This window comes from Glycine max, chromosome 11 (assembly GCF_000004515.6).
Source record: "Glycine max cultivar Williams 82 chromosome 11, Glycine_max_v4.0, whole genome shotgun sequence".
Classification (NCBI taxonomy): domain Eukaryota; kingdom Viridiplantae; phylum Streptophyta; class Magnoliopsida; order Fabales; family Fabaceae; genus Glycine; species Glycine max.
This window is the reverse complement of record NC_038247.2, coordinates 38,009,632-38,022,615: the sequence shown is the minus strand read 5'-3', so window position 1 is coordinate 38,022,615 and position 12,984 is coordinate 38,009,632. Positions and strand designations below refer to the sequence as shown.

At 32.8% G+C, this 12,984-nt stretch overlaps 2 protein-coding genes across 3 annotated transcripts; both read right to left on the bottom strand.

Annotated features, from left to right (window-relative positions):
• Window positions 1-1,415: 1,415 nt before the first annotated feature.
• LOC100306576 (uncharacterized) lies at window positions 1,416-1,881 on the bottom strand. The gene has a single exon (XM_003538459.5). The coding sequence runs from the start codon at window positions 1,777-1,779 to the stop codon at window positions 1,546-1,548; it is 234 nt and encodes a 77-aa protein (XP_003538507.1). The 5' UTR covers window positions 1,780-1,881; the 3' UTR covers window positions 1,416-1,545.
• On the bottom strand, window positions 1,416-12,131 carry LOC100820355 (uncharacterized). Of its 2 annotated transcripts, XR_005887235.1 has the most exons (8): window positions 11,692-12,054; window positions 11,226-11,311; window positions 9,913-10,059; window positions 9,696-9,804; window positions 9,412-9,535; window positions 8,771-9,044; window positions 5,527-5,724; window positions 1,416-5,451 (listed from the first exon to the last, which is right to left on the bottom strand). XR_005887235.1 is itself a non-coding variant. In XM_003538458.5 (7 exons), the coding sequence occupies exons 1-7, from the start codon at window positions 11,813-11,815 to the stop codon at window positions 5,617-5,619; spliced, it is 972 nt and encodes a 323-aa protein (XP_003538506.1). In that variant the 5' UTR covers window positions 11,816-12,131; the 3' UTR covers window positions 1,416-5,616. The 2 variants fall into 2 exon arrangements, 1 of the variants encoding a protein (XP_003538506.1); XM_003538458.5 differs by having other exon boundaries at window positions 1,416-5,724; window positions 11,692-12,131.
• Window positions 12,132-12,984: the final 853 nt, after the last annotated feature.

The following is a 12,984-nucleotide window of genomic DNA, read 5'->3' as shown; positions in this document are numbered from 1 at the left end:
AAAGTGACGTAGGAAAATGGACGTGGTCAGTGGGAAAGAATGTGTGTTAGTGTGTTACTGTAAATGTAATTGTAAGAAAGTCAGTGTGGTGTGAGAAAATATAGGTGTGGTGAGTGAGAAGGTGTGTGTTGATGTTATTGTGAGAAAGTGGTTGTAGTGTAAGAAGAAAGCGAGTGAGTCGTTGACAACATAAACTTATTATTGTGGTTTTATTTAAAAAATAAGGTAATTGATAAAGGTGTCTTTAAAATATTGGTTAAGAAATTGAAAGAATTTTTTTATTAAAATACTCAAAATTATGTTGGGTGTGACTTTTTTTTACATTCTATTATAATTTTTGCAATAAATAACTATTGTGTTAAATGAAAATATATTTTTATTATATATTAATAAGTGAAATCCCTTTTTTATGTTATGTTATAATAAAAATATGTTTTTGTTACGATGAGTTCACAACATTAATGTGTATTTATTAAAGGATATTTTTGTAAAAGAATATAAAAAAGTTATGATGTAAAGTATAAGTATGAAATAAAGTATCATATTAAAATTGAATAAAAAGATTAAGTATCAATTTTTAAGTTTCACGTTAAATAAGAATAAAAATATTCAACAAATTTTAAATTAAAATATGATGATAAATTTACTTGTGTGTGGTAGTACTGGTTGAAAATTTCCCTTCAAGCACTTGCTTCAACCATTCTCTTCCGTTCTTTATTGTGCATTTAACTTTATACAATTTTAAGCTCTCATCATTTAAGCTTTTTAAATTGTGAAGTAGATCGCATATGGCTGGGCATGGATATCTGTTTCCATTCGAACACAACTTCGTTTGCCATATATTTACTACAGTTTTTCATGTCCTGTTAATTTCTTGTTTAATCAAAATATCTATACTAATTTCCTAGCGTTTACACTACAATTTATTTATATCAATAGATATCCCTCCAACTCCTAATGAGTTTCTTTATGACCCTCTAGAATTCCAGTCAATCTAATCAATAGTTTAAAAATTACAAAGCATAATAAGATCAGATGTTAAAATATGTATGCTCAAATATATTTTTTAATTTTATAAATATTAAAATATTTAAAATTTATCCCTACAAAATTTTAAGTATATTTTTTATTTTTACAAAATATAAATATGTAATATTTTAATTTAAAGTTGGATTCAGAATATCGAATCCTACTTATTAATATCAGGTTCATTATATCTGTCAATTAAAACTTGATTATATCTGTCAATTAAAACTTGATACATTGATATGTAGGATGAAATCTCTCAAAATCATCTCCCAATCAAAATATTATACATTTATTTTTTATGAGGACCAAAAACATACTCAACATTTAATATCAAACATTTTCGATATTTATAAGCATCCAAGTATATATAAAAGAGTCACCGAAGATTTTGAACGTGGAACAAAGTTACCTTTAATTCAAAATATAACTAAATATAGATTACAAAAGGAAAAATAATAAAACAATAAGGTGCCAACAGCCAATAACTATTGCAACCAGAAAGCTGAACTTGTTCGATCAAGCAGAGAATAAACTGTTAGAAGCAGCAATTGCAAATTGGGTTTTGGGTTCCAAAACCCACTTGACAAGCTCCTTCTTCTGCACCTCAATCTTCTCCTTCAGAACCAAAAAAGAATTAGCACAAGAAACCACGTTCAAATTCCTCTCTTGTACAGCGCCAGCACCACCCTTCCTATAATGCTTTGTCCTTCTCTCATATTCTTCGGCTACCAACATGGCAATATCAGACATGGTTGGTTGATGATTGATTCTCTCACTAAATGTATGTTAATTGTTGTTGCTCTTACAAAAACCTTGTTCAAAGCAAAAGCTATTTATAGCGACGGAACTCTACGTCTCTATACACGTGGAGTTCAGCAGTTTCGGATAAGGCTCAAGCCTAATAATTGTGTTAAGTTTCGATTATTATACTTTTTCAGTAGGGATGGGTCATATATTATGACGTGTCCTTCCATAAAAAATTCTGAAGACTTACTGAGGAAATACAGAGGACTGATATTTCTTCAACCTACTACGTACCCATATTATTCACATGTCCTGAATCTGATTGGACAAATACCACAGATTTAATATGGGAGAAACTAAATAAAAGGGAGAAAAAAATAAGAAAATGTTTTGTTTTTCTATATATAAATGTTGTACAAAAAATTGTACGATAAAGGCCAAAGATGATAAGCATACAAAATTATATAGGTTGATTAACAAAATAAATAAACAGATTAAATTTTAATAATTTCACAATTTGTTATATTTGTATGTGTTACAGTTTTAGTAATTGACTTTTTGAATTAACAATTATAATTCCTTTTCAAAAGTATACTTTTACTTTTTTGTATTAAGTAGATTCTTACTTTGAAGAAATTAAATTTTCAAGTTTAAAAAACTGAAATATTGTGGTAATAATCCATACAAGAGTTTAGCATGATTTGTAAAATTAATATTTCATTCCCTGTGGTCGGTCGTCAAATCGGAAAATGACAAAATATTGAAACGTGGGACACGTGTAACGCTTTTTCACCGTATAGAACCGACATGCACATGCCCAAGCCTGTCCCTGTCCTTTATTTATTTTTTTTCACAAGGGAATGGACCATTATCTTTGGAATCCTAAAAATGCAATGCAATACTACCTTTTTTTTAGATATAGGTTTTTAGATTAGAAAGAAAAAATGGAAAGAAAAGAATAATAAATGCAATATATGATGTTATAAAAAAAAATAGATATATGTTAAATATATTTTATTTTTGTCAACCTACTTTCTTAGTGTACAAATTGAAACAAAAGAGAAAAACGAGAGGGAAAGAAAAGAGATACAATGTCATGTGATAAACAAATAGTGTATAAGATGAAACAACAAAGAAAAATACAGAAAGTAAAATAAGAGAGAAATAAAAAAAAAGTAAGAGACATAGTAGATCATATAATAGTAAAAAGTTTTTCATGTATTTTATGTACCAAAGAAATATAATAGTAAAAATTGTGTATATATGATGAAACAAAAAGATCCTGTCAAAACAAAAGCGAGAAATAAAAAAAATGTAATAAAAGCTATAATAGAAAGTAAAAATTATGGCAGTTAAAAAAAGAATTGAATAAAAGCTATAATAGAAAGTAAAAACATGTATGAATATCAACATCGTCTATTGTAAATGTAAAGATTAAACAAATAATTTAATCTCAATATGTTAATATGTGTCATAAATTTTCAATTGAACTCTTATACATAAAAATTTATTAAATTAGTCTCCGTGCAAATATTATCAATTTAATTCTTATGGTCATGCCAACTATAAACCCCCTTACACATTCTTATTTAATTTTTATTATGTATTGGATTCTTAATAATTATTGTTTTATTTGTAAGAATTGAATAAAATATCATATAATTTATAATATTCACACATTATATTCAAGTAAAACCTGTGCATTCTTAATTCTTAATTGAATGCGCTGTACTTACAGATAATAAATTAGAAATACATTTACACATATAAGTTCTAAATTAATACTGTAATTAAGAAGATTAACTATCAATAATTTGTGACACGAGACTAAATTATGTCTAAACGTAAACAATGTGCAGATTATCGTTATATACTTACATTATAGCTTTGATTTACCACAACAATAATAATAATAATATAATTATGTGTCGTTGTTTATGTAAAAAAAATATACGCGGCATTGCTAGTCGGTGATGATATACGACGTATGCAACATTATACACGCGCCTATTTTCGTAAACCTACATACAATCCGATAAAAACCTGTGTTCGAATCAGGCTTTGACTCGATCACAAATTCGTTATTTTTTCAAGGAACCACAACTCCGATTCATTCACAGCTTCATCCCCACAACCACAAACCTCCATTAATGCCTTAGGCAAGAGGCAACGTCCAAGCACCAACTCTCCAAGTCACACGTCTTATAATATTAAGCTAACGGGCATTTCATGTTAAAACTATTTCTCCCTAGTGAAAAAGAATATAAATAAATAAATATCATGCATGAAATTGAAACTCTTTTTCAATGAATTTTTGTTTCTTTGCTCTTAAGTTTATCAAGCTTTGATTTTATGATTTTATCAAGAATATTTTGTGGGATTGATATTCCTTATTTTGACAAAAATGAAATACACGAATGATTTTTGCTGCCTCTGCTTTAGGCAAAAGTAAATCAGATGAATAGAAAAAACAAAAGGAAACATTTTTTTTAAAAAAATAGGATGAAGAAAAATAGAAATAATGATAATCCTTTTTTGACGCAAAAAAAATAATGATAATCCTATTGAGCCCTAAATAAACCATACCAATATTGCAAACTCTCATAACTACCACTAGGTATTAATGGTGGTTTGCGGTGGCTAAAGCTGTGTGGAGGTAAAAGAACAAAATGGGGGGAAGCGTGAACTCTTGAAATAATGGAGTTTTTCTAGGTACTAAACGAAGGAAAAAGAGAATAGAGAATAGACTAAATTTTATTAGATTGATATGGAATTCATATGATGAAATTTATTACAATGTGCTGATATGTTTATGAAAACATAAAGTATTATATCGGTATATCCTATTTATATTAATAATCCCAACTACAAAAGAAAATAATTCATGAGATATTTAGAAATATGGAAACCAAGGAAATAGAGAAAACTAATCATCAGATATAGGGCCTGTCTGTTTAAGTTTTTTTTTAAAAAATTAATAAAATAACAATTTTCTACTCTTTTTTTGTGTTTTGTCTAAACTACTTTTTTTTCATAAACAAATTTTATTTGCTTCTTAAAAAAATCACTTTTTAAAATTTAAACCAACCGAGCCATAATCTAAGATAGTCTAAGAATATGATAAGGATCATAAGATCCTAACAAACAACAAATTTCTTTATGCAAAATTATCAATATAATCATTTGTTCAAATCAACAGCGTTATGGGATGCTTAATTGTCAACTCTAGACTCAGTTAATGATGCAAATGCCAGGTAGATTCACTTCCATTATGCGGCACAACAGATTTAACAGAAACAAAATCATCGTAACTAAAAAGAAGTTAAAAAACAAAACTAATGGAGAAAGAGAATGAAGACAAAACTAAGACCTATAACAAACAACACACATGACCAAACATATATTTTTCCTCACTCCAAACAATATGCTTGTATCACGGGGCAACCGTACGAGTTTGATTAGTAAAGTATCCAAATCAAAATAAAAATTTAAAACAAATACGACCAGCAATCAATAAGACCTGACTAGCCAAGCAGAATCCTATCAAGGAAAAGAAATGGCGATGTACCTGTAACTTGTTATTGGTCATTAAAAGAATCCTCTTCCATTTTCTTTAGGTAGACGTGTCAGACATTCACAAATTTCCACATATCAGCGGTTCAGCACAAGTGTACAACTCTAGCCAAAGTGAATTGAGTGCCTATTACACAATTATCAATAAACTGCAGGTCTTCATGAAAAGGACCAGCTTACCAAAACATGGGGAGGGCCAATGTATATCTACATTTTAGTGGCATTCACGTCATCAAGTAGATGACTGATGACTCTTCCAAACTCATGGACTCATAGTAGGCCCAATGTTTTCAACTGCTGAACATGTTCGGGTGGGAGAGCCGGGGGAGACCAATCCGATCCAGTCAGCTCTCCATCAGCGTCTTCAACCACATACTCCTATGATGAGAAGCAATAACAATTTCATAATCAACAATCAAGACCATGTCAGAATTTTTCAGGACATCATGATGTTCTCATAAAACACGCAGTTAGCACATGGGATTATTGGTACTCAACTAATCTCAAACTGTTTGTGTTCCATGTCAAATGTAATCCAGAAAGAGGCCCAAAAGCCAGCCTTAAGGCATCAAAATACCAGATTCAAGTCTAAGCCCAATTACTATCACACCCGGAAAAGCAAATGAGAGTTGCAAAATCAAATCTAAAACCCTTGTCCTATCAGACAGAAAAAGGACTAAGGAAAGAGAATATATCCAACAAAACTCTTCAAATAAAAGATGATGAAAAACTCAAACTATGGTAAACTTCCCTAATGAATTGAATGCAACTCCCAAATGGTGAAGACCCATCAACTCTCAAACTATGAGTCAAATCCCATCCTCACCAGCCAATTTTGTGTGCAGCCAAATCTTAACCGTTGATTGGTTATTTCACAGTAATTAATAAAGAGAGAAAATATTATAAATGGTCCAAATTTTGACTGCAGAGAACATCCTGTGGCAGAGCCAAGAGAGGATCCCGATCCACAGTGACACATCCAAATGTGTCCTCAGAGTATCCATAAGAGACATGTCCGACAACGGTATGGCAGCCTTTCTGTTACATCAGTACTTCCTAGCACCACAGCCCCACCCTAGCTAAATTATACAAACAATGGAAGAGCAGGAGGGGATTGCATAATGCATACCCATGTACTTGGGACGGGTGTGAGTGAGGATAAACTTGATGTAACACAGCTGCACACGCAGCAGGTGGGACAAAGGAGTTTTGCTTTGAGAGCAGAATCAGGGGGAGGGAGGAAGAAGTGAGGCAAGCATGTACTGAGCAAGAGTTTCGGAAGAAGAAAGTAGACCCATCAAAGTCTGTCATATCTCTATATTTACTTCTTTTGGCTGAGCTTTTATACAATATTAAAGATCCTCATCTATATAATGGTAACATATCAATAGCAAGGATGTATATTATTACAAGAGTTTGGAAGTACTTTTCATATTATAATTCCAGTTCTCTGTCCATCTTTATTATACTAAAAAGTCCTTTTGAAGTCAATCAAAACAGCTACATCAAAAGCAATGCATATTATGTGTTGAGAAAAACTCAAGTCTCACATTTTAAGATGGTATCAGAGTCTATTCTAAATCCATTAAGCAGGTAACCCACCATGTCATTCATGCACTAAGCTTAATAGTACTAGGCATGAAGGGGGTGTTGAAAAAAACACAAGTCCCATATTCTAAGAAATAATTAGACAAGATTAAGTTCTGGGAGGATAATTGGCTGGACAGTGAGGGCTCCCTACTAACCAAGTACCCTAGGCTGTTCATCATATCCTGTTAGCAAGATAAACTTATTCAGCAGATGGGGTTTCAGCAAGATTCAGGATGGGTGTGGGACTTTAGGTGGAGGAGATCGTTGTTCGACAGTGAAATACATATGGCTGTATCATTTCTAGAAGATATTGAAGGAAAGTCAATTCAGCCTCACACAGCAGATCAATGGTTGTGGACAGCAGACCCAACTGGCCATTATTCTGTAAAAAGCGCATACAAAATGATGCTGGCTGAGTCAGCGGAGGAGAGTCATGACAGCACCTTTGAAGAATTATGGAATCTCAAGATCCCATCTAAAGTTTCTGTATTCGCATGGCGGCTTCTCAACAATAGACTCCCGACAAAAGTTAATTTGCAGCGGAGACATATAGAGGTAAATGACAGCAGCTGCCCTTTTTGCAGAAGTACGGATGAGATTGAAGGGCACCTGTTTTTTCATTGCAGCAAGGTCATACCAGTTTGGTGGGCATCATGGTCTTGGGTGAACATGGTAGGGGTCTTCCCAATGAACCCAAAACAGCATTTCCTCCAGCACATTTTAGGCATGAATCTTGGGATAAGGACCAATAGATGGAAATGGTGGTGGTTAGCCCTGACATGGACTATTTGGCGGCATAGGAACAGAATCATCTTTGCTAATGAAACATTTGACGCTACCAAACTGATGGACGATGCAGTTTTTTTGTTATGGGCATGGCTTCGAAACTTGGAGAAGGATTTTGTTACCCATTACAACCACTGGTCTAGTAACATTACAAGTGGTTTTAGTAGGTAGCTCAGGGTGTAATGTTAGACTGTTACTAGAGTTTATTATATTTTATGTACCCAGAAACTGGTTCTATGTTAGACTACATTAAGTCTGCCATGGAACCAAAAATCTGACCCCTATATCTGTACTTTAAAGTACCCCTGGTACTTCATTAATATAAATACTTATTTTTGCTGATCAAAAAAAAAATTAGGCCAAGATATATAGAATATATAAGTGAAGGGCAACCCTCATCCCATGAGCTAGCTTTTGGACCCAATAGTACTGGACGTGAGGGTGGTGTTGAGAAAAACTAAGTCTCACATCAACTAGAGATAATAAGACCAAGATATATAGAGTATATAAGTGGGGCAACCCTCACCCCATGAGCTAACTTTTGGGATTGAGTTAGGGTCAAACCTACATTCTAAGATGATATCAGAGTCTATCCTAGATTTATTAAACGGGTCACCCATCATGTCATCCGCATGCCAAACCCAATAGTGCTAGACGTGAGGGGGGATGTTGAGAAAAACACAAACCCCACATTCTAAGATTATGTAAAGGTAAGCTAGTAGTTGAAATACATTTACTTTCGCAAAACCATCAAGCATCAGAAAAATCCTCAGTCAATATGACTCTAATGCAAGAGAATCTAAAAAACAAGTCAATTACAAAAGCAGAAAAATTTTATGGTTGAGATTCTTGGATACTAGTAAATGTTTCTGTGAAGATATTATATAGGACTTAGATGCGGAAAAAAAAACAAGTGATGGCTAAATGGGCTAATTGCATATATCAGTTAGGAATTTAGCACGACTTGATAGCTGAATTGCAACAAGAATTGACAGCTCATAGCAATGCACCAAAAGCACAAAAAGATGAGAAAGTAAACCAACCACACCTTTGTTAACATCCTTTTTGCAAGTATGTGATAATGACGTTGCCATATCCGTTGACCTACCATGGTAGCAACCAATACACTGTAGAATATCCCAATTACAGTAAAAAGTCCCAGAACAATCAAAGCCATAATGAATAATAGTGGTAGCCCAGCTTCCCCAGCACCCCCCAAACAACCACCACATTCAGTTGCCATGGTTCCACAACTCTCAAAGCATGTGGTGCAATCAGTCCACATACAAAGAGTGCCTGGCAAATGACAGTCTGCACAAACTCTGCAACATCATACAAAACAAAAATCAAACTTAGTCACAAATCACTGCCATTCTGAGTCACAAACTTGCTACAAATATAACCTACTTCATTAATAACATGAGACAGCCTTCTTTCTCAGTTTAGCATAAGCAAGCATGAATAATTTAACAACTGAATTTGTCTTTGAAAGAAAAAGTTAATAAAAGAAGGGCCTGCGATATAGTGTAAATTAAATCTTATATATTACACTCCAAGCATAGTTTCTGGCATCCTACAATTAAGCAAGAAAACAAGCATTATAACAATGCCTCATGCAGATGCTCAGAGTTTCATCATGTGTTCTGACAATATAAGAGGCTTGTGAATTTGTAAAATCAAGGTTATTACCCAGGTTGACAGCAACAAAGACATAATTCTCTACAAGGCTGAGCTAAATCATTGCGAACTCTTCGATCATAACAGGTAATGAAGCACCCAGAGAGGCCAAGCAAGGCAAAAAACAATAGAGCTCCTGCATTAGAAAATACCAACAAAAAATAAACACCAACACTATCTTTTTATGTGGAGCAAGGAAAACTATAAACTCAAGGCGATGGAGGAAAAAATGGATTTGCAGAAACTAATATTGTATAAGCATTTTGATGACATGGTTTAAGTTTAACACAATTTACCACATATGTAGTAAAAGCTCATTTCACTATCAAAACCCCAGAGAAGACGAAGCCAATACTGCTGGTAACCATCTATTAGATAAACCAAATATGACAGTGAAGCAATGACCTGCATATAAAGGCAATTAAGAGGATAAATTAGATCATCTATATGCATTCATAAAGTACAAATGGATAAGTATATAGATGGCAAGATTAATGGAAACAAATCACCTACAAGCTGGACAGACAGAAAAATAAACAACATGTCTCTGGTGACAAAAAATCGAAATTTCAGGGTACGCCATTTCCTATCAGCAGCAACATGGACACGCAAATGATAAGGAGCCTTGCATGTAGTGCAGTGAGCAAAGGCAAACCCTTCCTGCAATTAAAAAAAAAAATATTATCCATATATTTCTTGGGTCAAGCACTGCAAAGTACATCATTTTACACATGGAACCATAGAGTACAGGAAAAAAGTGTCCTGCCACCCTATATTGGGTCACACTTTAAAGACTAAGGTTTAGGTGGTTGCACATCACAAAAGTGCATATTATTATCTAGATGCTTGTATATAATATGGAATATCCAGGTGTTTCTCCATCAATGGTTATTTACTCAGTACTTTACACCACATAAAATGCACCATGTTCATTCAAGGATTTATTTTCAAAGAAAAATTAGCCCGTGGTCTACACTTTTCATCATTAGATAAAGTCACAACAATTCGTTTTAAAGATAATTATATCGTTAAAAAAAGGAAGAATAGAATGGAAGAATAAAGATAGCTACTAAACCAAAATGTGTCAATGGTCAAAGATCCAAGAGCAAGGAAAACATGTTAAAAGCCATGGAGAGTAAATCAAAACTGCAAACACAAACTGCCTAAAATAAAATAGACAAACATGTAAACTCTTTTCATCACCGAATAGGATAATGGGTAGCAAAGAGAGAGAGATAGCTGAAGGGTAAGAATCAACAGAAATCATCAGAAAGAATATGAAATGTTACCAAGTCAAGTACGGGCTATCAGGGACAGATCCAGAGATATATGAAAGGGGGGTCGGAATTTTTTTTATACAATTATTTAAAAATTTAACTTAATAAATGATTATTTAATAAATTATGAATTTCACAAAATTATTTATTATTAATTTCATGTATAAAACTAGAGATATGATTCAATACTAGAAGGAAATTAAGTAAACACTAACTCAACATTCTATCTTTTTATTTATTTTTCTCTATTAATATTTTTTTTCTCACATATACAAAGAGTCTTGATGGGGGGCAATGCCTCCCCTCGAATCCGTCACCACAGGGTAATCGACACAGGTTAGAAAAAAATATCACGAGATCAACAAATGAGAACATAGCATAGATCATTTGATTAATTGATTAACCAAACAAAAGGTTTACCAAGCACCATAAATAGCCTTCAGTCAGTTTTACATAACAGTAGTAGCTTGCCATCCTTACTTGCTATCAATCACGAATCATCATCACTTATAAAGTTGTGTTGTTATGTTATAAATCAGGAATCATTACCTTAATTGCTCGCCAATGATCCAAACATTCTCGATGCACATATTTTGATGTACCTTTGCACTTACAAGGGGCTATGAAATCTCTACCTGAGTAAAAAAAAAAAAACATATCATGAAGCTTAGACATAGCTGCAATACCCAACACGTGGAACAATAACAGTCCCAATAGCAGCTATACACATAACTGCCAAAAACGCGATGCTATCAAATTATTCGAATACAACCATTTCATTTACTTTGAAACCAAAATCAGCCGAGCTTGACCAATAACCGTGCTTCTCAGCTTCACCCGATTCAAGTAATAAAATGAATTAAATAAACCGAACGAGTACAATTCGAAATCACAGCTTATTTAGTCTATAGAATTAAGAATAGATTGTTCTAACGACATCGAAGTGCACCTTGCCCTAACCTGAAAACGAAAACTGAAAAAAGAAAAAAGAAAAAAAGGATGAAAGTGAAATTACCGTCAGTTTCGAGACAAATTCGGCACTGGATTTGTTCGGAGGGACCAGCTTCGAGGTCGATCTCAGAAGGGTCGGTGAGGGGAAGGGGAGGAACGAGAGGAGAAGAATCTGAGTGATCGGCCATTGAAATTCAGAAAATGAGAGGGTGAATCGAGTTTGGTTTAGGGAAACCACGAATTTCTAATTCATCATCATCGTTAGCTTAGATAAGAATTTAGAATAGAGAATGAGAAGAAGAATGAAGAATCTCTCACTGATGATCTTTCTCTTTCTCTCTCTAGAACTGCCCAGTGCGAATTGATTTTTCAAGTTTTCGTTATCACAGATACACAAGTTACGAAACTACAGTGAAAGTGAAACCGGTGAATTCCCAAAACTAACCATTGCGATTAATAATAATCATCAATTCTGCGTTTTAACCTCTTTAATTTCAAATTACTAGCTTAATTGTGGTTTTTCCACTCCTACTTTTATAATTTTTGTGAAATTTGTCGCTAAAGTTTTCTTTTTTCTGTGCATAACTGCTTTTTGTTTTTTATTTTCAAAATTTCACGAATTTTAGTCATCGGCTTGTTGACTATTTATTGGCATTAGTTTATTTTATTCACTGCTGAGATAAATTTCATTGAACGACATTGATATTCTGGCGTCCAAATAAAGATAAAAATACACGAATTTTTTTAAGTAAAGAACAAAAGGTATGATTAAGCCTTTGGATAATAGTAAAAGTGTTAAAATGTACTAATTAAGTCTTTTGATAATGATAGAAGTATTAGGGATAGGGTTTTAAATTCTTAAAAAAAATAACAAAAAAACTCTTTCTCCCCACTACCATTAAAAATCATTCCAAAAATCTTTGAAGAAGAAAAAGTAGTATTTTTTTTAAGTATAAAAAAAATCTTATATTAACATTTGGATCACGAAAATCATCAATAACTAAGTTGAAACAATTAGAAATACATAGAAAATTTACATTGATATGTGTCCGGTCAAAACATTATTAGAATTTGTTTTTTTTTTTAAGAATTATTAGAATTATTCTAGGTGTTAGTTGATATGAACTGGCTGTCAGGAGATTTTGGACTTGGACCATCAATTCAATTTTTTGGGCTCATTAATAGTCCAGATACCCATATCTTTAGAAAAAGAACATGGAATTCTATTTAGTATTTTTTTATCAATAGAAATAAAAAATTATGTTAAAAAATTTACAACATCCATTCTGCTCAACCACGCATAATAACAATAATAATAATAAATTAATAAATAAGAGCTTCTGCACCAGGGTTCAAT

Bases quoted from the DNA above. Each gene is read 5' to 3' on its own strand.
- LOC100820355 (XM_003538458.5), bottom strand. From the start codon at position 11,815: ATGGCCGATCACTCAGATTCTTCTCCTCTCGTTCCTCCCCTTCCCCTC. The intron at 9,536-9,695 runs GTAAATTGTGTT...TTTCTAATGCAG, and splicing joins GAGCTTTTACTACATATGTG to GAGCTCTATTGTTTTTTGCC. The intron at 9,045-9,411 runs GTAATAACCTTG...ATGATGTTGCAG, and splicing joins CTTTGTTGCTGTCAACCTGG to AGTTTGTGCAGACTGTCATT.
- LOC100306576 (XM_003538459.5), bottom strand. From the start codon at position 1,779: ATGTCTGATATTGCCATGTTGGTAGCCGAAGAATATGAGAGAAGGACA.